This window comes from Dromiciops gliroides, chromosome 5 (assembly GCF_019393635.1).
Source record: "Dromiciops gliroides isolate mDroGli1 chromosome 5, mDroGli1.pri, whole genome shotgun sequence".
NCBI lineage: Eukaryota > Metazoa > Chordata > Mammalia > Microbiotheria > Microbiotheriidae > Dromiciops > Dromiciops gliroides.
Window position 1 is genome coordinate 204,121,152 of NC_057865.1, and position 23,558 is coordinate 204,144,709.

At 38.6% G+C, this 23,558-nt stretch overlaps 1 protein-coding gene across 1 annotated transcript; it reads left to right on the forward strand.

Annotated features, from left to right (window-relative positions):
* The first annotated feature begins 952 nt into the window (after window positions 1–952).
* LOC122729313 (aldo-keto reductase family 1 member C1-like) lies at window positions 953–22,958 on the forward strand. The gene is made up of 9 exons (XM_043968109.1): window positions 953–1,104; window positions 5,503–5,670; window positions 7,672–7,788; window positions 11,512–11,589; window positions 12,724–12,846; window positions 13,517–13,626; window positions 14,373–14,538; window positions 19,636–19,718; window positions 22,709–22,958. Exons 1-9 carry the CDS (start codon window positions 1,015–1,017, stop codon window positions 22,749–22,751), a joined length of 978 nt encoding a protein of 325 aa, XP_043824044.1. The 5' UTR covers window positions 953–1,014; the 3' UTR covers window positions 22,752–22,958.
* The last annotated feature ends 600 nt before the right edge of the window (window positions 22,959–23,558 follow it).

Sequence of the window (23,558 nt, forward strand, 5' to 3'; positions counted from 1 at the left end):
AAATTAGAAACTAGATTTTAAAAGATCAAGTTGTAAAACCAGCAGTTTTAGAAATATATATCAAGCATTATAAAAAGTGAAGAAAATCTTCCAAAAACATTAAGAAATGCTGAGGGGCAGCTACGTGGCGCAGTGGATAGAGCACTGGCCCTGGATTCAGGAGGACCTGAGTTCAAATCCGATCTCAGATCCTTGACACTTACTAGCTGTGTGACCCTGGGCAAGTCACTTAACCCCAATTGCCTCACCAACAACAAAAAAATAATAATAGGGGGCAGCTAGGTGGTACAGTGGATAAAGCACCAGCCCTGAATTCAGGAGTACATGAGTTCAAATCTGGCCTCGGACACTTGACACTTACAGGCTGTGTGACCCTGGGCAAGTCACTTAACCCTTCATTGCCTTGCCAAAAAAAAAATAATAATAGGAAAAAATTAATCACCACAAGGTGATTCTAGCAAGCAAAGTAGATCAAGCTATCAATACAAATACCTGGTGAACTCATTCTTTTCCTAGGCAGTTTCAGCTTTCCTTTGGAGGCGCTGCTTCTTTTCAAACCCGGCGTTTATTGCCTGGGGGTGAGGGGATGAGGGGATGAGGAGGGTCAAATAGCTCACTTTGCACTCCTAGCAATCACTCTCCTCCCTCTCTGTAGTCACTCCCCACTTTCTTACCCTCTTTGAGCCCTCCCCCTTCTCTCCCTCATCCTTCTACCCTTAATCCACCATTCTTTAAGAATAACTACAGAAAAAGTGGATAGTACAATCACAGTTAAGTCAAATACTTACTTTATTTGCTTACTTTAACATTTCCGAGCAGCTACGTTTCTGGGGAAGCCATATCGAGCTGGTTCACGATTTGTTGTTCCCTCCTCTCCTCCCCCATGCCACTCCCACTAAGTTTCATTGGGCAAAGGAGTAATAAATATAAGGACTTCAGTCAATCAGTTTTTGCAGTCCAGTGGAAGTTTTCAGACTCTGAACTGAATTGACCTGACCTGTGCGGTGAAAAGAAATGGCTCTTTCCAGATTTCAGAACAGGTTGACAATGAATGATGGGAATACCATCCCGGTGCTGGGACTTGGTACTTATGCACCTAAAGATGTAAGTATAGAGAGGATTGAAGTCGGTGGATGAGAATGAATAGAACGCAGGGAGGGTAGATGAAGTGTGTTATCCTAATTCCCTTCTCATCCCATGCCATTCAGTATGGAACTGGAGATTCTTTGGGGTAGAAATACACAAATACATGTCAAATGCAGTATAGTGAATTTCTGTATGAACCTGATACTGCGGTAATAATCATATCTCGAATTTAGCAACTATCCGCCACAGACACCCTGGGAGTTGGAGTTCTTCCCAGGCTGGGAAAAGAAAGCTAAAGTGCGATCAGCCTTCAGATGGGAGGGAGGAAAGTTTTTCACTAAGCCCAGAATTTGAAAAATGGCTTGGGAGTGAGTGAGGGAAGGAGATGGGCAGACAGTGTTTGCTTTTTCTGCTTTTCCCATGCTAAACTCAGTCCCGATCCTGTGCCGCTTATCTCTTTAGGGGTATCTGTCCTTTGATTTCATTTCTCAAGGAGAAGGTTCTTTTGATTTACCCCACGAAACTTCTGGGGTATCCAGGGCCATTCAAATGGGGTACCAGGCCCATAACAGAAATGCTATTTAAATGAATGAGAGGAGAGATGTGGGGCTATGTATTATGGGCGGTTGATCCAGGAGACAGAGCGGTAAGAGAAAAACAGATGAGGTCTTGGTCCTGTCCCCTGCCTTACTTCCCCCAGTAGTGGTTTTTTCAATTATATTAAAGAATATTTGCCAGATTTACTATTTTATTTTAATTTAATTTATAAATTATGTAAACATAATGATATATAATTTAATTGTATTATTTTAAAATATTATTTTTCACCGGTGATCGACTTGGTCCTTAACTTTGCCCATATTCTTTTGATTGTGGCATGAGGACAAAAAGAGAAACACATGAGAGAGGGGCTTTGCCCAAGATAAGAAGCTCTTTTTGCTCTGTGGGCATACACACAAGCCATTTTCTAATTACACTTCCAATCATAAAATTACCGTGCACCATATTTGAGTCAAATCTGTACCACAGACAAGGGATTTATAAGAGTAACCGGTTGTACTCTGTGGACATCGACTACTTACTGAACCTGTGCACCTCAGGGGAACGTGGATGTTGGAAGATGGGTTAGATGGATTCCCCTGATTTCCTGGCGGTGAGAAAGGACAGCCGTTATTGCAAACACAGGTGCAGGAAATGCAGGGCGAGCTCGAGGGCTCCTGGATATTGAAGGAGGATGAGCATTGGAAACAAAAGAGTGCACGACCAACCAAGCTGATTTCAGGTAGCATCTATGCGGCAGTGTGAACAAAGGGGAAAGAAGAGACTGAGAGGTAATAGTGATGGGTGCGCTTTGCATACCATTTGAGCGCAGATGGGAACCTGCCGAGAGAAACGGGTTTTCTCCAGTCCCATCCCCACTCTCTGTGTCCACGTGGTGGTCTCCGGGAAGCAGGCAGTTCATTATTCGTTTAGGATCTTGGAACAGTTTGGAGTTTGTGGAGAAATTGCTCAGCTGAGGAGAGCCCAACAGCTACGTCCTTGCAATTAGTTATTCTACCCCTGGGTGTCTCTGTCTCTCTGTCAGACATTCTTTGTCGGCTTCTTCCTTTTAAGTTCTGAGTGAAACCGGGGCTTTTGGGAGGACGGGAAAGGGGGAGATGGGAAAGAGAATTGTTGTAGGTTGCAGTTATCTAGCCACAGTTTTATGATTGGTTGTTACATAGCATGACGGTCTTATTGATTGAATAGCTGGGGAGGGGGAACACTAACAAGAAAACGTGGCTTTGGGGGACTTTCAAGTACACACTTTAATACTCTCTGGTATGTTAGCTGAGACACTGCCCCGAATTTCAAGAAGTTCACAACCTAAAAGAGAAATAAGACACAAATAGAAAATTATAAATATACGTGATATGATAATTGCATTAGAAAAGTATACCGCAATGAATAATGAGAGGTTTGAAGTAGACCTAGTGGGTGAAGGGGAGATGGGATAAGGGAAAGCTTGCTGGACAAAGTGATAGTTAAATTGAGCTGTTAGGAATGCTGGCTGTTCTGCACTGCTCTTGTGTATAATTCTTCTTGCACCCTTTCTCCTGGGGTAGCTAGATGGCTCAGTGGATTGAGCATGGAGTCACAAATCTGGCTTCAAACACTAACTAGCTGTGTGACCTTGGGCCAGTCATTTAATGTTTTCCTCAACGATAAAGCGGTATTATTAATAGCACTTGTCTTCATAGGTCCTTAGAACAGATCAAAATGTGGGAAAGGACTAATCATGGGGCAGTCCTCATGATTTTTCCGCGGGTCTGGTGACAAGTTTTGAGTCTGTTATCCTGGAGACCTCACCAGAAGGTTGATGACCAGGTGAAGTATTTTCTGCTAAGGAGTACAAACAGCATCAAGCCAGAGGTTCTCTGTGCTTTAACAAACAAAAAAATGCATTGTGTTTATATCAGGGCAATTTAATATTGTATTCATAATGTTCTTTTGGGTTTCTTCTTTAAATCTATATAATAATAATTTTTGTCTCCTCAAACCTCAAACACAATTTACATTTTATAGTCAGAGCAAATTCTATCTATACTTATGAAAACTCAAAGTGTAAAAGAATAAAACTCTAATTACAAAATACTTATTAATATTTAATATTTTATGTAGGATGTTTGGTAAGAAATTATCCAGCAAGACTTCATATTCTTGTTATTTGTAAAACTTCATATTACATTTCTTTATTTCAAGTGTGTTTCTTGTAAACAATTTATTGTAGGAATTTTGTTTTCTAAATCCATTCCAACTTCTGTTTTATGGATGAATTCATCCCATTCATATTCACAATGTTTTCTCATTTTGACATTTCTCTTGACTTTAAGAATGATTGTTGTCTTCTAGAATCATTTGGTTCATTCTGATTTTTAGAGAGTTGGTTACTCAAGTTTTGTATCTCTTCTGTTAAGCTATTGCCTCTTAGTCCAATTCTCTCCTTCAAAGCTCTGATTTCTTATTTACCTTTTAAAAACTCTTGTATCATTAAAACAAACAAACAAACAAAAACCCTAGAATTTTTCTTGTGGGCAAGATTTTTTTTTTCCTTGTGTGTTTTGATTACAGAAGTTTTTGCATTATTCTTTTCTGTTTCATTTCTTTGTTATCCCTGTCTTCATAAAAGTCCTTTTTAAAAATTTTGTTTAATTCATTTTTGTTGCTTGGGGGTTGAGTTCTAGGTCTCCTACTATGGGGATCAGATCAAGTTGAGTACCTTTACTTCTTTAAGCCTTTTTCTTCACCATGGACTTCAAAGTTCTCTCTTGGAGTCAGTTTTAGTTAATAGCTTTTCCTTTGAGGAGAGAGGAAGGGGAGGCTTTTTCTTTAATTCATATGCCCTCCTCTGATGCAAGAAACCTTGTTTGAAGACTTTTCCTTAAGAAGGAGAGAAGTTAATGTCCTTTCCTATTCTCTCTTTAAAATATAATAATAATACCTATAATCAGTGGGAAAAGCTGCTGAACCTGGTGCTATGTTCCTTCCTGCAACCTGTAATTTTATTTCCTGAAAATCATTTTGGGATATTTAATGTCCACCCTGATGTTACACGTTTGTTTTTGTTTAGTCATGCTTGACTCTTCATGACCCTGTGGCCAGGCCCTTCTGTCCTTCACTTTCTCTCAAAGTCTGTCCAAGTTCATGTTTATTGTTTCCATGATATTATCTATCCATCTCTTCCTCTGCCATCCCCTTTTCCTTTTGCCTTGGATCTTTCCCAACATTAAGATTTTTTCCATTGTGTCAGCTTCAGTATTTGACCTTCCAGGGAATAACCTGACTTAATTTCTTTAAGTACTGACTGATTTGATCTCTTTGCAGTCCAAAGGACTCTCGAGGTTTCTCCAGCACCACATGGAATGTAGTGGCAGATCCTAAAACTAAATTCTTAAGACTAAAGTTTAAGCCAAAGAATTCTGGGCAGATGTCTAAATCTGGCAAAATGTCCAATTTTCCCTCTTGCCCAACAGCCCCATGCTTAAAAATACCAAAAGGAAAAATAAACCATCACCAGGATCCAAAAAAGACAAATTACAAAATTCAGCTGTGCATGGAAGAACTTGAGTAATACTTCATCAAGAAAAAGACAAGCAAGGGAGAAAATGGGAGTGGAGAGAAAGAATAGAGGAAAGGAGGGCCATGTTTAGGGAGGGAGGTCAGTCTACTGGGCTAAGATCTTTATTCAGGTTGAAATTCTCTCCTTTTGGGCAGTTAGGTGGTACAGTGGATAGAGCACAGGCCCTGGATTCAGGAGGACCTGAGTTCAAATCTGACCATAGACACTTGACACTTACTAGCTGTGTGATCCTGTGCAAGTCATTTAACCCTCATTGCCCAGCCCCCCCCTCAAATTCTCTCCTTTTGAATTTCTAGGTTGCCCAAAGAGAAAGTGAGATGGCCATAAAGGTGGCTATTGAAGTGGGCTTCCGCCATATTGATGGGGCTTTCCTATATGAAAATGAAAAAGAAGTTGGTCGGGGAATCCGAGCAAAGATTGCAGATGGGACCGTGACCAGAGAGGACATATTCTACACAGGGAAGGTACTGTTGGAAGGAAATCAGTGGTTGAGTTTTGTGGGTGGTTTTTTTCATGGTACAAAAAATATGATGAGCTATAAACAATTATCTTATGTGGAACAAAGAGGAATCTTCTCAAGCAAGGCAATCTAAAAATAAACAGAAATGAATTATGCTGCAGGAGGGAAAAGAAGACTAGCTAGTGTTGATGAGAAACAATGGAATGAAGGCTAGCTAGTGTTGATGAGAAATAATCAATCAATTTCTTCCAAAGTGGAGTGACCACTCAGTTAATAAGATACACACTTGCACAGGGATATTCATTAAAGAACAGACACTGTCTTTGCTCTTCAGGACCGTACATTCCTATAAGGTAGTGCAAAATAGCTAAACATTTAATTTTCCCAAATAAATAATTAAGAAATCACCTCAAGTACAGTGAGAGAAAGGGGAAAAAAACCATTAAGTAGGTACAGTGACCTTATTTTTTGAATGAGCAGCTGTGAGATTATTCCTATTATCATGACATGCCAAATGTCATTTTTTCTTATTCAGTGGACTCATGATTCTAAATGGGCAGTTTCATAATTGTGCTAGCAGTTTAAATGTAGTCTTTAAGACCAAAATCTAAATTATTCCTACTTTCAGTCAGGATGTAAGTTCCTTGACTAAACTGTGAGAAGAATGTACAGGATGATCAGTTAGTAGATTTTTTTTTAAACTAATGGATCAAAAGTGAAGTTAATTTGTAGGGAAATAATTTTCTTACTGTGGAATTTAGTGTTTGACAAACCTGTATTTTTTTCCCTAAATTAGAAATAAAATGTCTAACAGGAAATTAAATTCCAGATTTAATACAAAGGATACAAATAAAAAATATGTAGTTGATTACCAGTCATTCTTTAAAAGCACCTTTGGTAAAACAAAGAACAATGTCTTGAAGTCAAGACAAAAACTGAGTAGGCTGTAAATTCTTTTTTTCTTTTCTTTTTTTTTTTAAGTGAGGCAGTTGGGGTTAAGTGACTTGCCCAGGGTCACACAGCTAGTAAGTGTCAAGTGTCTGAGGCCGGATTTGAACTCAGGTACTCCTGAGTCCAGGGCCGGTGCTCCATCCACTGCTCTGTCTAGCTGCCCCTGTAAATTCTTTTAAAGGAAGGTACCAAGGGCTTAACTGCTGAAATTCGGTAGAAATTCAACCAACTATTATGTGATTTAAAAGTCTCATGCTTAATTTAAAGGTTTTCTAATAGTCTTGTCTTGCTATCCATATTTAACTGGATTTAGACAAGAAAAGGATTAAAATATACTTTTTCTTAGCTTATTCTTATTCTTTTCCTTTGATCCCCAATGGTAGCTGTTTTTTAGCACTTTGTCCTTGAAATTTGCAGATGTTAGTTGTTACACTAATTTATTTGGAGCAGGGTTTTGGATTAGAATAATCCAAACCCCTTGTTCCAGTTAATTAAATGTATTAAAGTTTTCTAAAATGAAATAGAAAGAAAGGAAAGTAAATAATAAGGGATTAAGGTAATAACAACATTGTTTACTGTTTACTAAAACCTCCTTCCAAACTAGAGGCATAGAAAGTTGCAGGTCTAGCTTGTTCTCTGTGGTGTGTGTGCCATTAAGTCACCTTTATGTTCAATCTTAGGAAACAATGTAAATTAGCCACTTACCCAACAGATAATGTTGGGAAGATGTATCTCAAAACCCTTTGATTCAGAGACATCCCCATACTAGGGATACACTCACAACATCCTTTAACTGGCAGTTCAGGACCCTCACTCTACTGGGTGAATTTCTCTATCCCCTTTTTGAAGTTAGTTTACAAAGCATGTGACATCTCTTTTGACATCTCTTGGGGGTAGAATTTATTTATTATCCCTCCTCTTACAAACAAACAGGCGTAGAGAGATTAAGAGACAAGGACAAACTTCAGCTACTTCACAATTTTTCTGTATTGACACAATTTGCTTGACTAAAGAATACACAATATTATTTTGAACACTCCTTCAATCCTTCTAGCTTTGGAGTACGCACCACCGCCCTGAATTGGTCAGGACTAGCTTGGAAGAGACCCTGAAGAGTCTTCAACTTGATTACCTTGACCTCTATATTATACATTGGCCCGTCTCTCTTAAAGTAAGTATTAGAAACCCCTTCTAGGTATACAAAGACTTTAGCATTTTTCAGCCCTGCTTTTATGAGAAGGAATATTTTGTCCTTATGCTTTATCTCCAACAGGGCTTCTTAAAATTTTTCCACCTGAGACATTTTTACATGATCCTGGTATATAGATATATAAAATAGGTATATATGACCGCCACATTCAGTTACATGACTCCATATGGGGTTATGACCCACAGTTTAAGATGCTAGGGTCTAGAGAACTGCAGATTACTGTTCCTACAGGGAAAGAAAAGCCATTGTTGATAGGATTGGGTGGCAGTGTTCTAATATCTAAACTAGATGTCCACAAGTAAACATTTTCCTAAGGATGTCCTGATTTAACCTTAAGAGATGAGGCTGGTCGTGGTGATGAATGCCTATAGTCCTTGCTTTGGGGAATTCTCTTGACTTTTTAGGACAGCCATACCTGTCAGCAGGGTCCAATGACTGTGTGTCAAAACTAGGAGGAAAAAACCTTAGAGATTTATAAGAGTGCTAAAGAATCTGCTTTTGCTGATTCATATTCCTTTGATTTAGTACAGATTTGGTTTTATAACCTTCAGGGTGCTTAGAGTACACGACCAATCAGCAACATTGTATCTTAGGAAAGAAAAGAAAAAAACATTTCACAGAAGAGCATTGGGATATCAGCCAAAGGCAAGAAAAGGAGTATTTGGAATTCAAGAGGGAGGATTTATTATCAGAATAAAAAAGTGTTCAAGAGCAGGGTATCAGGGGAAGAGAATGAAGTTTTACAATTAGTCTTTGACAATTGTAAAAGCAGTTCTTTTAGAAAAAAGCTTCAGTGTCTCTCTCTCTCTCTCTCTCTCTCTTTTTTTTTGCGGGGCAATTGGGGCTAAGTGACTTGCCCAGGGTCACACAGCTAGTAAGTGTTTAAGTGTCTGAGGCTGGATTTGATCTCAGGTCCTCCTGAATCCAGGGCTGGTACTCTATCCACTGTGCCACCTAGCTGCCCTGCTTCAGTATCTCTTATCCCACCCAGGACAGGAAGAAGTTCCATCAGTGGAATATCATCCTCAAGAGCATACTCTGCCATTGCATAGGGGTTAGGGACTTTCTAATATTAGACCACCAGGAGGTTTGGGGATTTTTACGATGAAGATGTCACATAATATTTGTGGTGCCTATTTTTTCTTCCACACCTGCTCCTGAGAAGGCTAAGGCTGGTGGATTGCTTGAGTTTGAGAGTTCTGAGCTATCATGGTGCTACCGCCATGGCCAACAAGATCTCGTGAACCCTACAGATTGCCTTGGGAGGAACAAGCCTGCCTAGATTAGAAATAGCAAGATTCTTTAATTTGGTTATAGCTGTAGCCTTTCATGTGTAGGCTACACACACACTTGGAGCTTTTCTTTGCATAAGGTATGAAGTGTTGATCTAAATCTAATTTCTTCCATACTACTCTCCTATTTTCCCAGCAGGGAGGGGGGGTGCTTTTCTTGTCTCTGGGCTTCTGGGTGACTGTGCAGTTCTGGAGTGTAAGATTTCACTTACTATAGTTTCTCATTGACTTCTTGATCATAATTCAGCATGACATGAAGTTCAGTTCTGCTAGAGTCGGTATGCTGGAGCTGGGCTTCCTGCCTCTACTTCAGGAGGCCATATTCTTGAATAGTCTTTGAAATGCAAGGGACAGGGGCAGCTAGGTGATGCAGTGGAGAGTGTATCAGCCCCGAAGTCAGGAGGACCTGAGTTCAAATCCAGACTCAGACCCTTACCAGCTCTGTGACCCTGGGCAAATCATATAAACCCATCGCTTTCCGTCAAAGTGCAAGGGATAAAAGAAATGTGAGAAATGTCAACAAGTCTAAGTAGTCTTAAAAGTCTGGGTGATGGTCCAGTGTTTGCACACTAAAAAAGAGAACCCCAATTTCTCTATTGGTCAGTGAGGAACAAAGAGAAAATGTGAGTATGGGTGTTTAAAAGAGATGCCTAAAAGAGAGGGGATTGGGGAATGAATGAAGGGGTTCATGAACCATACTATCATCTGTGCTGGGAAAGGGAAGTATAAGAAAAGGGAATAGGGGCAGCTAGGTGGCACAGTGGATAGAACACTGGGACCTGAGTTCAAACCCGGCATCAAACACTTGACACTTAATAGCTGTGTGACCTTGGGCAAGTCACTTAACCCTCATTGCTCTGCAAAATAAAATAAAAAAATAAAATTAAAATTAAAAATAAAAAAAAACAAGAAAGGAAGACCTTCATAGGCTCCCACAAATGTATAAAATAAAAAAAGGGATAAAATGAATAGGAGACTTGACTGGACTGAGAAGGGATAAGAGGGGAGTCAGAGAGGGAAGAGGAATGAATTATGAGGGGAGGGGAGATTTTTTTTAAGCTGAATAAATTACAACTATGCAAGGCTGATAAACCAGCAAATAAATAAAAATGAATCAAGGACTTAGCAGTTTGATTCTGGGCCAAGGTTAACAAAACAGGAATTTCTCTGTGTAACCCTGGGCAAGTCAATTAACCCCCATTGCCCCGCCAAAAAACAAAAAACAAACAAACAAACAAAAAAAACCCCCAGGAATTTCTACAACTGTCTAGTAGTGATTTTTGGGGGGGGGGCAGAGCAATGAGGGTCAAGTGACTTGCCCAGGGTCACACAGCTAGTAAGTGTCAAAAGTCTGAGGCTGGATTTGAACTCAAGTCCTCCTAAATCCAGGGCTGGTGCTTTATCCACTGTACCACCTAGCTGCCCCTGTGAATTGTTACCTTTTGTTACCCAGAGCTGTCCCAAGGCCTCACAAATCATGGGTGCTTAAAAAATACTTTATGAGTGAGTGAATGACTCCAAAATGATAAAAAATATTATTATATTATACTATTATAAAAAGACTATTCAAATTAAAGGACACATCCTTTCTTTAAAAAATTTTTTTGTTTGTTTTAGTGAGGCAATTGGGGTCAAGTGACTTGCCTAGGGTCACACAGCTAGTAAGTGTCAAGTGTCCGAGGCCGGATTTGAACTCAGGTACTCCTGACTCCAGGGCTGGTGCTCTATCCACTGTGCCATCTCGCTGCCCCTACATCCTTTCTTTTTAAATATCAATAGACTGGGGGCAGCTAGATGGCGCAGTGGTTAAAGCACCGGCCCTGGACTCAGGAGTACCTGAGTTCAAATCCGGCCTCAGACACTTGACATTTACTAGCTGTGTGACCGTGGGCAAGTCACTTAACCCCCGTTGCCTAAAAAAAAACAAAACAAAAAAAATATCAATAGACTACTAAGTTAAGAAGTAGTCCATATGTCCTCAGTCAGAACCATGTAATTAAATTGGGCAGTTTTGCTTAATTGTTTCAGGAAGTATGCTTCTTTGTGGGGTTTAATTTGGTATTTGCTGAGAAATGTTTTGTTATACGTTACCAATAATGTTTTAAATATATCATAAAAATAATCTAAAAAATTAGATCTCTAAGATTTTTTCCCAGGTTTATAGCTCTTATCCTCTGGACTTGTACTATAAATTAACTATGTACTTGATTCCCTACTTACTAGTAGAAGGTAAGCTCCCACAAGGTAAAAACTATATCCCCATTTCATGTTTTATTTGTAGCATTTGGCACAAATTAAATACCCACACAGTAGGTACTTAATAAATGTTGGTTGAACTGAATGTAATCATTGGAGTGTCTCAAAAAGACAAGTTTCCCATTTCTAATTACAGCCTAGCAAAGATAAGTTACCAATGGATGAAAATCACAAGATTCTCTTTGAGTCTGTGGATTTGCGGAGCACTTGGGAGGTAGGTGACTTGTGGAAGCAGACAACAAAAACATGCTGTGGCTTTGAGGTAAAGTTAGCCCTGCTTAAAAGTGATTGTGATTGGAAAGAGAGACCCTCAGATAGTTGGAAGTGAATTTTATAAAAAAAAAAGATACAAGGCAACTTGCTAAACTTTTAATATTAGCTCTGACACTCAGCCGGGATGCTGAGTCATCTCAGTTCTCTTTTAAAGAATGAGGGCAACTGGATTAAAAGATAGGGAAGTCTCTTGACTCTAATGGTTTACTTTATTATTCTATATTAATACAAAAGTATATGTGTGGATTAAATAAGGACTGACAGGCTAATCATAAAATCCAGGGAATTATGTACTTCAAGATCTTGTTGAAGCAGTCTCTGTTGGTGACAATGGGATCTTGGGGTCCCCCAAGGTGGGTTTTATAGAATGGGGAGGACAAGAGAAGAATTACATTCCCAGGATTTCTTCCAAACTGTAAGAAATTTTAGACATCTTGTCAGATTCAGATAAAGGGAAAAGAACACAGGACAAGTTGAATGGGAATATTAGGGGAGAGAGTATTTGGTTTGCTAGAAAATAACAAAAAGTAGATAGCAGCAGCTCAGGGTTTTGTTTTTCTGGTGGTCATTACTGTTTTTGTTTCTTGGCATTGTGGATTTTGTCACTCATTTCAAAGAATGTAAGGCTAGTTTGATATTTCTGATTTTAAGTCACCTAACTTCTAAATTTTCACATTTTGATTGAAAAGGTATATGGGGATTCAGCGTCATGTAAATGAAGTCCAGTTAAGATGTTTCATTTAAAGCTAGAAATATGCCTGGTGAAGAGCTGTCCTCTGAACCAGCATAGTAAAAAAGTCAGAAGACCTGAACTCAAGTCATGGTTTGATTACTTAATACCTCTAAAGCATTTGGTGATAACTTCTCTAGATCCTGGTTTCTTTGGCCCAAAAAAACAACTCAAAAAACCCTTCCAGGTTTGAATTCTATGAGATGCTCTTTCCCAAGGTTCTTCTTTTCAAATCAGAGGAGAGGAAGTGAAAAAGCCAAGGTTAGATGATATGAGTTGGGGAAGTATTCTTACTCAACATGTCCTCCAAGGTTCCATAATGGTTCACAATTCTTTTCTACTCAGGCCATGGAGAAATGTAAGGATGCAGGCCTTGTGAAGTCCATTGGAGTGTCCAACTTCAACCGCAAGCAATTGGAGATGATCCTGAATAAACCTGGTCTTAAATATAAACCTGTCTGCAACCAGGTGAAACAATTCTTTTTCTAGTGCAGTTTCTTTCCTATTCCCATTCCTTACAAATGAAATGAAAGACCATAGCTTCCTGAAATTCCTATCTTTACCATGATCCTATATCTCATTTTTTTGTTCATGAAACGATTTCTTTCTCTCTACATTTTCCCAGTTTTTTATAAATAAAACTTAGTTTTTTTGGTCTGTTAAACTACAAAACTTTTCAGACATGCAGGGTTTCATCCTATATAATCTATAAGGTTATTTGAGTCTATTTTTATTACACAGCTGATTTTCTATTCAAAACTGCTCAAATAATACCTGAGAGCTATGTTTCTTTAAACACATTTAAATAGTTTTTATTAAATCAAAGTTCTTTTCCTACTTCTTTCAGGCATCAAACTATTCATCAATGGCAGTAGCTGGAACTTACATCCTTTATAAATTGATTTTAAGTCTTTTCCTTAACACAGAACTACTTTTTCTGCCCCTTTAAGCACTAACTTCTATATGTGAAAAGGGCCTTAAATGGACATATATTATGCTATCATCATTCTGTGATTTGGCGTGTAACTAGGTAATTCTCAAGTCCTTTAATTATTAAAATGCTTAGTATTGTCCTTTTAGGCCTCATGCATGCATCTTATTTTTATAAGCTAAAACTTCAGTATTTATTATACTGTAGGTTGAATGCCACCCTTACCTGACCCAGAAGAAACTGTTAGAGTTCTGCAAGTCAAATGATATCATACTGGTAGCATACAGTGCTTTGGGATCCCATAGAGAGCCTATGTGGTAAGAAAGGGGTTCTGGAATGTATTCCTTAATCACTAATAAAGTTGTCTCCCCAAATTTTTGCATGCTTAAAAATGAAGCGGGGGCAGCTAGGTGGTACAGTGGATAAAGTACTGGCCCTGGATTCAGGAGGACCTGAGTTCAAATCCGGCCTCAGACACTTGACACTTACTAGCTGTGTGACCCTGGGCAAGTCACTTAACCCCCACTGTCTTGCCAAAAAAAAAAAAATAATAAACACTTTTGGAGCAGCTAGGTGGCGCAGTGGATAGAGCACTGGCCCTGGAGTCAGGAGTACCTGAGTTCAAATCTGGCCTCAGACATTTAACACGTACTAGCTGTGTGACCCTGGGCAAGTCACTTAACCCCAATTGCCTCACTTAAAAAAAACAACCCCCCCCCCAAACAAAACAAAACAAAAATGAAGCAACATTGAGTAATGGAAACAGCATTGATTGTGGGATTATAATTAACTGGGTTTGACTTCCAGCTCAAGCATTTTACTGGTTGCATGATCCTGAAGAAATAATTTAACCTTTCTAAACCCCATTTCATTATATGTAACAAGAAGATAATAACATTTGCCCACCTCATGGTATTATTATGAGGTTCAAATAAGATGTCTATGGAAATGCTTTGAAAAATATAAAAAGCTAGAGTAATATACAGAATGATTACTATCTACACGGCATTAGACTGTCCATTTTCCTGACCATAGATTTCACAATGTTTGTCTTCCCTTACAGGCTAGATGAAAAGAGTCCCGTTCTCCTAGATGACCCAATATTGGGAGACATTGCCAAGAAGCACAATAGGACCCCAGCCCAGGTTGCTCTCCGATACCAGATTCAGCGAGGTGTGGTAGTCTTGGCAAAGAGCTTCAATGAAAAGCGGATCAAAGAGAACTTTCAGGTAAAGAGGCATGGGCAGAGTTGGTTTAAGCATCTGCACAAACACTAGTGTTGGTGAATGGAATATTGGAGAAAATAATGAAAAATAGAGAAGTCTGAAAGCAGGTCGTTAAGAAGGTGACTCCTGAAGAGTCTAGTGGATTTCAGTGATTCAGTCTGGTGGATAGAAATGTGAATTCACCCACATTCTCTGCTATTCTCAAGAGATTTCCAAGAAACTACTTATTCACTTCAATTTTCTGAGGAGACAGTGTGTGTGGTTTATGTAACCTATTTTGGAATAACGGCTTTGTATTCATTCCCTTTCTATAATGCACATATATCATAAAGAGAGTATGTTATTCCCTCTTTAAGCCAATTCCAATGAGAGAGAAGTTCAAGTGATTCTCCCTCATACCCTTCCCCATCACAACTTTCTCCACTGTAATAGTTCTCTCCATGCCTTTTCATGTGAGATAATTTACCCCATTCTACCTCTCTCCCATCTTCAACCCTTGATTTTGCTTTTTGGGATTTTTGTTTTTTGAAATCATCTCATCAAAATCAACTTATGTCTGTACCCTCTATCTATGTATACTCCTCTTAACTGCACTAATAGTGATACAGTTCTTAAGAATTACAAGTATCAACTTCCCATGTAGGGATGAAAACAGTTTAACCTTATTGAATCCCTTATTTTTTCTCTTTTTTGTTTTCTGTTTTATGCTTCTCTTGAAAACTACATTTTCTGTTCAGCTCTGGTCTTTTCATCAGGAGTGCTTTGAAAGTCCTCTATTTCATTAAATTTCCATTTTTCCCTTTGGGGGTTATATATTCAGTTTTGCTAGGTATGTGATTCTCAATTGTGATCCTAGCTCCTTTGCTTTCTGGAATATTATTCCAAGCCCTCCAATCCTTTAATGTAGAAGTTGCTAAATCCTGAATAACCCTGACTGTTTCCACTATTTGGATTATTTCTTTCTGGCTGTTTGAAGTATTATCTTCTTGACTTGGGAGTTCTGGAGTCTGGCTATACTATTCCTGGGAGTTTTCATTTGGGGATCTCTTTCAGGAGGTGATTGGTGGGTTCTTTCAATTTCTGTTTTACCTTCGGTTTCTGGGATATCAGGGCAGTTTTCTTTGATAATTTGTTGATGTACAGGCTCTTTGTTTTTGTTTTTGTTTTGCGGGGCAGTGAGGGTTAAGTGACTTGCTCAGGGTCACACAGCTAATAAGTGTCAAGTGTCTGAGGCCGTATTTGAATTTAGGTCCTCCTGAATCCAGGGCTGGTGCTGTATCTACTGCACTACCTAGTTGTCCCTATAGGCTTTTTTTTAAACAATCATAGTTTTCAGGTAGTCCCATAATTCTTAAATTGTCCCAACTGAATCTATTTTCCAGGTCAGTTGTTTTTTCAATAAGACATTTCACATTTTGTTCTATTTTTTTCTCACTCTTCTTATTTTGTTTGATCCTTGATGTCTCATGGAATCATTAGCTTTCACTTGCCCAAAAGGAATTATTTTCTTTAGTGAGTTTTTATACCTCCTTTTTCATTTGGTCAATTCTTTTTTTTTTTTTTTTTAGGGGCAATTGGGGTTAAGTGACTTGCCCAGGGTCACACAGCTAGTAAGTGTTAAGTGTCTGAGGCCGGATTTGAACTCAGGTACTTCTGAATCCAGGGCCGGTGCTCTATCCACTGCGCCATCTAGCTGCCCCTGGTCAATTCTTTTTTAAGGGTTTTGTTACTGTTGTTGGTCTGGGCAATGAGGGTTGAATGACTTGCCCAGGGTCACACAGCTAGTAAGTGTCGAGTGTCTGAGGGCAGATATGAACTCAGGTCCTCCTGAATCCAGGGCCGGTGCTTTATCTACTGTGCCACCTAGCTGCCCCCATTAAGGTTTTTTTTTTTTTATTCAGTGAATTTTTGTTTTTTGTTTGTTTGGTTTTTGCAGGGTAATGGGGGTTAAGTGACTTGCCTGAGGTCACACAGCTAGAAAGTGTCAAGTGTCTGATGCTGGATTTGAACTCAGGTCCTCCTGAATCCAAGACCAGTGCTTTATCCATTGTACCACCTAGCTTGCCCCCTTAGTGAATTTTTTATATCTTTTTTTTTTCAAATTTTCTTAGCTTCCTTTACCAATCTCTTGATTTTTTTCATGATTCTTTTGCATCATTTATTTCTTTTCCCAATTTTTCTTCTCCTCTTATTTAATTTTTAAAATCCTTTTTGAGCTCTTCCAGGAGTTGGGCCTAAGACCAGATCACACTTTTGAGGCCTTGCATGTAGATGTTTTGACATTGTCTTTTTCTGAGTTTGTGTTTTAATCTTCCCTATCACCATAGTAAATTTCTATGGTCAGGTTCTTTTGTTTTTGCACATTTTCCCAGTCTATTTCATGATTTAAAGTTGGGTTCTGTTGCTAGGCTGGAGGAGGCACTGTCCCAAGCTTCTTTTGCTGGGAGAGATGGGCCTCACCACTGGTCTGCCCTGGGGGAGTGGGGTTTCTCAGTTGGTCTGCTTCTCAAGGGCCATGAGACTTGGCCTCAGCCCTGCTGTGCCATGGCCACTGACCAGCACCTGGGCTTTTGAGGCCTTACTGCTATATTGCTGGGTGGCACCATGCTATTGGCTTGACTGGATGCCACCTGCACTGGACTGTGTTCCCCTTTTACCTGAGAGAGACAGACCTTTCCTATCAACTTTCTAAGTTGTCTTGGGCTAGAAAAAAAGGTCAACCCATCCTTTCTTTAGTCCTGATGCTCTAAAATTCATTTTGAGGCATTATTTTATAGTTTCTTGGAGGTGAATTTGGGAGAGTTGAGGTGAGTTCCTGACTTACTTTGCCATCTTCTGTTTTAATTAGTACTAGAGCTAACTAATAAAGTGATAGATCCTAAATGTTATTGGTTCTTTGCTGAATCATTTGTCTCTAGGGAGTGCAAAGAAGAGGAACAGGGCGTTGACATTGGTACTTGATGAAGAAGAGTACTGGACAGAGGGCATAGAACCTTTCAGCCTGAATTTTACTAGAGGGATCTGGTTGGGGGAATGGTAGCTATATGAGAGGAAACCTTAATGATCTTAAGAATATTTTGTATTGTGCTATAAGAAATGACAAACAGGATGATTTCAGAAAGGCCTGGAAAGACTTGTATGAACTGATTTATAGTGAAGTGAGCAGAACCGAGAATGAAAAACTGTGAATGACTTAACTATTCTCACCAATGATCCAATACAATCCCAAAGGACTAACCACCTCCAAAGAAAGAACTACTATTGACTAAAAGCAGACTGAAGCATGCTATTTTTTCATTTTTTTCTTTTATTCAAGTTTTCTTTTACAAAATGACCAATATGCTAATGTTTTACATAATTGCACATGTATGACCCATATCTGATTGCTTACTCCCTCAGGGAGGGAAAAGAGGAAGGAGGGAAGGAGGGATAAAATGTGGAACTTAAAACTATTGAATAGTTGCTGTCTGTAAGGTGGCTAAGATTATAGCTAGACTGTCTAAAAATCTAATGAGCAGTCACCAATAAATTAGAAGCTTTAGCAAGAGTTTAGAGCCTTAAGCATTTATTAAGGAGCATAAGAATTTGGTGAGGAGAGAGAAAGAGGCCTAGATTCATCTATCTATCTAAGCGAGCCAGTGTCTCCAGTTTCATTCCACCTGAGGTCCCTGGTGAAAAGAGAGAGAGAGCCTTGCCCCTTCTTCATCCCACAAGCCTCCTATGAAAACCGGAAACATCCCAGCCACACACACATAGCTCCAAGCTAATTGTCTGGTAGCTTTGATTGACAGTACCCATGAGCAAATGTCACTTCCTGACTCCAAAGAACTGACCTTCTAAGCCACATGGCTTGTCCTCAGATGCCTTCTCCTCATGGTGGAGCTTTCCTACAGTATCTCTTCAGCAGGGGACATAATTCCAATTCTCACACTATAAATAAAAATGTTTATTCTTTTTTTTAAAAAGAAGGATAAGAATAATAACTAATATTTCTTAAAAAATTTGTAAATTTCTCAAGATGGGGGGACAACCCACATAAATTCAGATGTCATGTTCCACCCTCCTAACACCCTCAAAATCAGAACAAAAGAAAAGAGAATAAGTATAAGGGTGCACCAGGCACATTTACTTCTTACATTGTGGAAGTGTTGACTAAGGCAGCGGTTCCCAACTTTTTTGGTCCCCAAACCCATTTCAACAACAACATAAAATGTGTTGTGAATAAGCAGAGAAATTTAATATCCTATTCATAATATTAAGTACTTAAAATAACAGTGATAAATGTTGCACAAAAACTCCAAATTAAAATTTACATTATGTAATTATAAAACATAAATCCTATTCTATCAATAATTATGAAAACTAAATACAAAATAATTAATTATAACTATGAATATTATATAGGACACTTGCTAAGAATTTTTAGAAGTATTCCAATAAGACTTCAGATTAAATTTATTTACCAACCTTGTTGAATATGAATAACATAATGAAATAAGTTACAACCTGTAATATGTTTAACCTAATATAATAATCATATGTAAACAAGTTCAAGAACATGTTGATCAACTTCAAGAACTTGTTGTACTAAGTCATAAGAGGTAAGTTTGCTGTAACAGCTACATAGACACAAATAATTTTGTGTATGATGGTTTTGAATTTTTCAGAAACAAATATGTACATGTATATGTACAAATATGTATATATACATACATACATATGTATGTGTATATACACACACACACATACTTGTCACAGGGGAAAATATTTGCAACAATTTTGGGCAATTATTTGCTACTTAAAGCAGAATAAAAAAAACCAAGCAAGGGGTTCATGATCAGTTAAATGGAAACTTCTAGATTAAGGGAAAGTCTACAACTCTAAAAGGAGGTATTAGAAAATGATGACTACCTACAAAAAGATGAGGCCAATCCAAGTGGAAGTAGCTAGTTTTCAGCCAGCCCAAACACCTCCAACACCTGACAGTTACTAAGAGTCTCAGTGCGCAGTGTGACTGATTCAATCAGTCAAGTTGCCTATTCTTTTCTGAGGTTCTATCAGCTGATCCTACTTATTATAATATTCTCTCTTTCCTGGCAGGTGTTTGATTTCCAGTTGACTCCAGAAGACATGAAAGCCATTGATGGCCTTAACAAAAACTTTCGCTACCTGACCCTTTCTCAGTGAGTTTTTGCTCTTAGCATTTTACTTTTTATCTTAAAGGTCTATGACTTCGGTGACATAAGAAGCACTTTAAGGGAAGGAGTCTTTTTTTCAAATCCTTCATGGAAAAGTTATAAGTCTACAAAAGATAATGTTTTGTAATAGTCATCAGATCTCTTCCTCTAATTCAGCACTCTGGGCCTCTCCTATGCATTTATTCTGGGTCAGGACTAAAGAAAGCCATTTCAGAAATGGGTATTTGCAACTTCAGTCATTTCTCTGCCCTTAAACATGACTGTTCAGTTTCTCTGTGTAGTTCTCCTTTCTCTGTCTTTATAGTTTAATATAAAAATTATATTTTTCATACATAGATTTTATTATTTTTGGTGCACTTTCAGTAACCAAACTTCTCTCATACAAAAGGAGCAACATCAGAAACTTATGCCCTAATTATGTCTCTGATGCTAACTAGTTATGAGACAATGAACAAGTTCCTCAACCTCTCTGAATCTCAGTTTCTTAGAAAATCTGGGAAAAGGACTTGGATTAGATGATCTTGAAGGTCTCCAAATTGGGCCTGAAGGGTGCCCAGGGCCTAGATTCTGTGAAGATAAGTACTAGAGCAACACTCTAATATTACCAAAGATAGATGAAGAAAACTGACTGTGGCTTCCCCCAAACCCATGTCCTATAATGATTCTTGTACTCCTGTCATTCCTCAACAAGCAAGGTTCAGAGAAGCCACACACCTTTTCCCATGACTGCTTTTCTCATTAGGTGACTGGTCCCATGTTAGACTAGGGATATTGGGAAATTATAAAAACATGATCATGTTTACATAAGTAAAGCATGGTACCACCTGTCCATTATCTTTGGATTTTCTTTCTTTTAACTTTGCAACCTTGCTTTTCATGTCTAAGATTGAACTCATTATCTTTCCCCCATACATTACCTGCCTCTAAACTTTCTATCCTCCCAGACCCCAGGCTCACAACCTTCTTGTCATCCTTGACTCCTCACTGTCTCTTACCCCACCCCTTCTCATATTCAATCTATTGTCAAGGCCAGTCAGCTTCACCTTTGCAACATCTTTTGAATATACTACCTTCTCTCCTTGGATATTGCCACCACCATGGTGCAGGCCTTCCTCACCTCATACCTGAACTATTGCAATAGGCTTTTCATAAATCTGCTTGCCTTTAACCTCTCTCTATTCTAGTTCGTTCTCCATTAAGCCACCAGAGTGATTTTTCTAAAGTATAGATCTGAACATACCACCTAAAATTCCTCATGGCTCCCTATCATCTCTAGAAGCAAATGCAAAAATCTGTGTTTGGCATCTAGAGTCCTTCATAACCTACTCCCCCTCCTCTACCTTTCCAGTCTTCTCACACTTTTTTACTCCCTGCCATGTTCTTTTCTATCTTCTATCAGTAACAACGATGTCCTTGCTTTTTTTTTGTGAACAAGGCATGCCATCTCTGAATGTTTTCTCTGGCTCTCCCCCATGCTTGGAATACTCTTCCCCTCACCTCTGTCTTCTGGCTTCACTGGCTTCAAGTCTCAACTAAAATTTTACCTTCTACAGGAAGTCGTTCCCAACACGTCTTAATTTTTAATTCTTCCCTCTTTTGACTATTTCCTTGTGGTATCCCCCATTGGATTATGTGCCCTTCAAGGTCAGAGATTGTCCTTTGCTTTTCTTTGTACTCTCATTGCTTAGCACAGTGCTCACAAATGGTAAACAGTACACGTTTATTGATTGACTGACTTACTGCATAGTGGAATATCTATGTTAATGATTGCCCTTGGAATATTTCCTCATTCTGATTCTATACAATTATAATTTAAATAGGGTTTATAGTAGAGTCTGGCCCAAGTCTACCACAACACTTTAACTGCCTTAAATTCCCTCTATGTTATGGGAGCCAAGTGTGTTTTGCATGGTGTAGGGAGCCAGTGTGATGATTGTCATGGGAAAAGCACTGAATTTAAAGTCTTAAGTTCTAGATTTTTTTCCTCTCTCTGCCATTTCACTTGGGGAAGGTCACTTCCCCTCTGTTGGTGTCAGTTTCCTAAATCTATGATCTTTAAAGTCAGACCTTTCTAAATGCCCCTTCTTATATCACAATAGTTGACATTTACATAGTGATTTATGATTGCAGAGCAATCAAGTGAACCTAGCAATAAACCTTGTAAAAGCAGTAGTCCAAAAATATTATTCCCCATTTTAAAGATAGAAATGATCTTTTGAGACATTGTGGCAATTTACCCATGTCATACAGCCAGTAAACGAGAGAGCTAAAACTTGAATCTAAGTTTTCTGATCCCAGGGCTGGGAGTTATGTTTGTTGTTCTGTGTCATTTATTATAACATTGCCCTCACTGGTTAAACTTCCCTCTTTGTTAAGGGGCCAGTGAGAAACCCTCAGTTTCACTTAACTACTTAATAGTAGATGTTGCTTTTACAAAATGATTGTTTTTTTTCAGTCATGGCCTTATTCTTTGTTAGGAAAACGCCCATTTGGGGTTTTCTTGGCAAAGATACTGAAGTGTTTTTTGCCATTTTCTTCGCCAGGTCTATTATGCCACCCTTTTTTAGCTTTGTATCTGAGGAACCGCTTTCTTGTTTAAGGAAAATGAACAAAGCATGCGTATGCATCCAAGGCCAGAGGGATCTGTAACTAAGCCCTCACCTAGTGTTTAGATGCATGGGCCAAAGGAAACAAACCACTTCGAATATTATATTTCATAATCAGTCTGAGAAAGGGTGTGTTTGAGGAGGTTGGGAGGTTGTTGGAGCTGGTGTATTGGGAGATATTTCTTTGCGGGGCAGTGGGGGTTAAGTGACTTGCCCACGGTCACACAGCTAGTAAGTGTCAAGTGTCTGAGGCCGGATTTGAACTCAGGAACTCCTGAATCCAGGGCCGGTGCTTTATCCACTGCGCCACCTAGCCGCCCCCGAGATATTTCTTTAATACATAGGACTTGTATGTTTTTCTCTTTTCAGATTCAAGGATTGCGCCAGCTATCCTTTTAATGATGAATATTGAAGTTCTGACTCAGAAGATTTTGTGGCCCTGAGGCATTGCATTTTCTCTCAAAAGGAATAGCTGTTCTGTTGATAGTTCACTCAAAACCCAGAAGAACACTAGCCACTGTAAGCCTTGAGATTGACAAATATTCATATCTGAGGTTATCCCTAAGGCAAAAATCTATAAATCTAGAATCTGTCTATAATAAAGAAGATGTAACTTCAATATTCTAGGTGTACTTTTATAACTTCAATAATTATTTGCCAACCAATCTATCAAATAAAAATCTATCAAATCAAATCTATCAAATAAAAATCATTCTTTATAATATAAAAAATAGAAGTGTAAGCCTAACAATAATACAAGCAATATTATGGATTTTTAGAACATAATGCAAAATGTATTTCCAGTCAAATATCAGTTTTGTATTTCATACTAACCACATTCAAAAGAGTAGTATAGAGTAATTACACTTGATTCTTATTTATGCATTTTCTAAGCATATCACCTTAATGCCAAATGTCGAATTTTTTTTCATTAAGGCATGGTTTACCTATGATCATTAGGATTATTTCACTTTAAACTGACCACATTATAATTCAGTTTTAAGACAAACTTAATCAAGTCACATCAGAATTTACAATCACAAATGATCTAAGACCCACTGCTTTAAATTAGCTCCATTCGAAAGACTTACAGTGGTAGGGGGCAGCTAGGTGATACAGTGGATAAAGCACTGGCCCTGGATTCAGGGGGACCTGAGTTCAAATCCGGCCTTAGACACTTAATAGCTGTGTAATCCTGGGTAAAGTCATGTAACTTAAG

What these genes read in the sequence shown, in the direction of transcription:
- LOC122729313 (XM_043968109.1), top strand. Translation starts at nt 1,015, where the DNA reads ATGGCTCTTTCCAGATTTCAGAACAGGTTGACAATGAATGATGGGAAT. An exon ending in ATTTGCGGAGCACTTGGGAG is followed by an intron (nt 11,590 to 12,723) that starts GTAGGTGACTTG and finishes TTTTCTACTCAG; the next exon opens with GCCATGGAGAAATGTAAGGA. An exon ending in TCCCATAGAGAGCCTATGTG is followed by an intron (nt 13,627 to 14,372) that starts GTAAGAAAGGGG and finishes CTTCCCTTACAG; the next exon opens with GCTAGATGAAAAGAGTCCCG.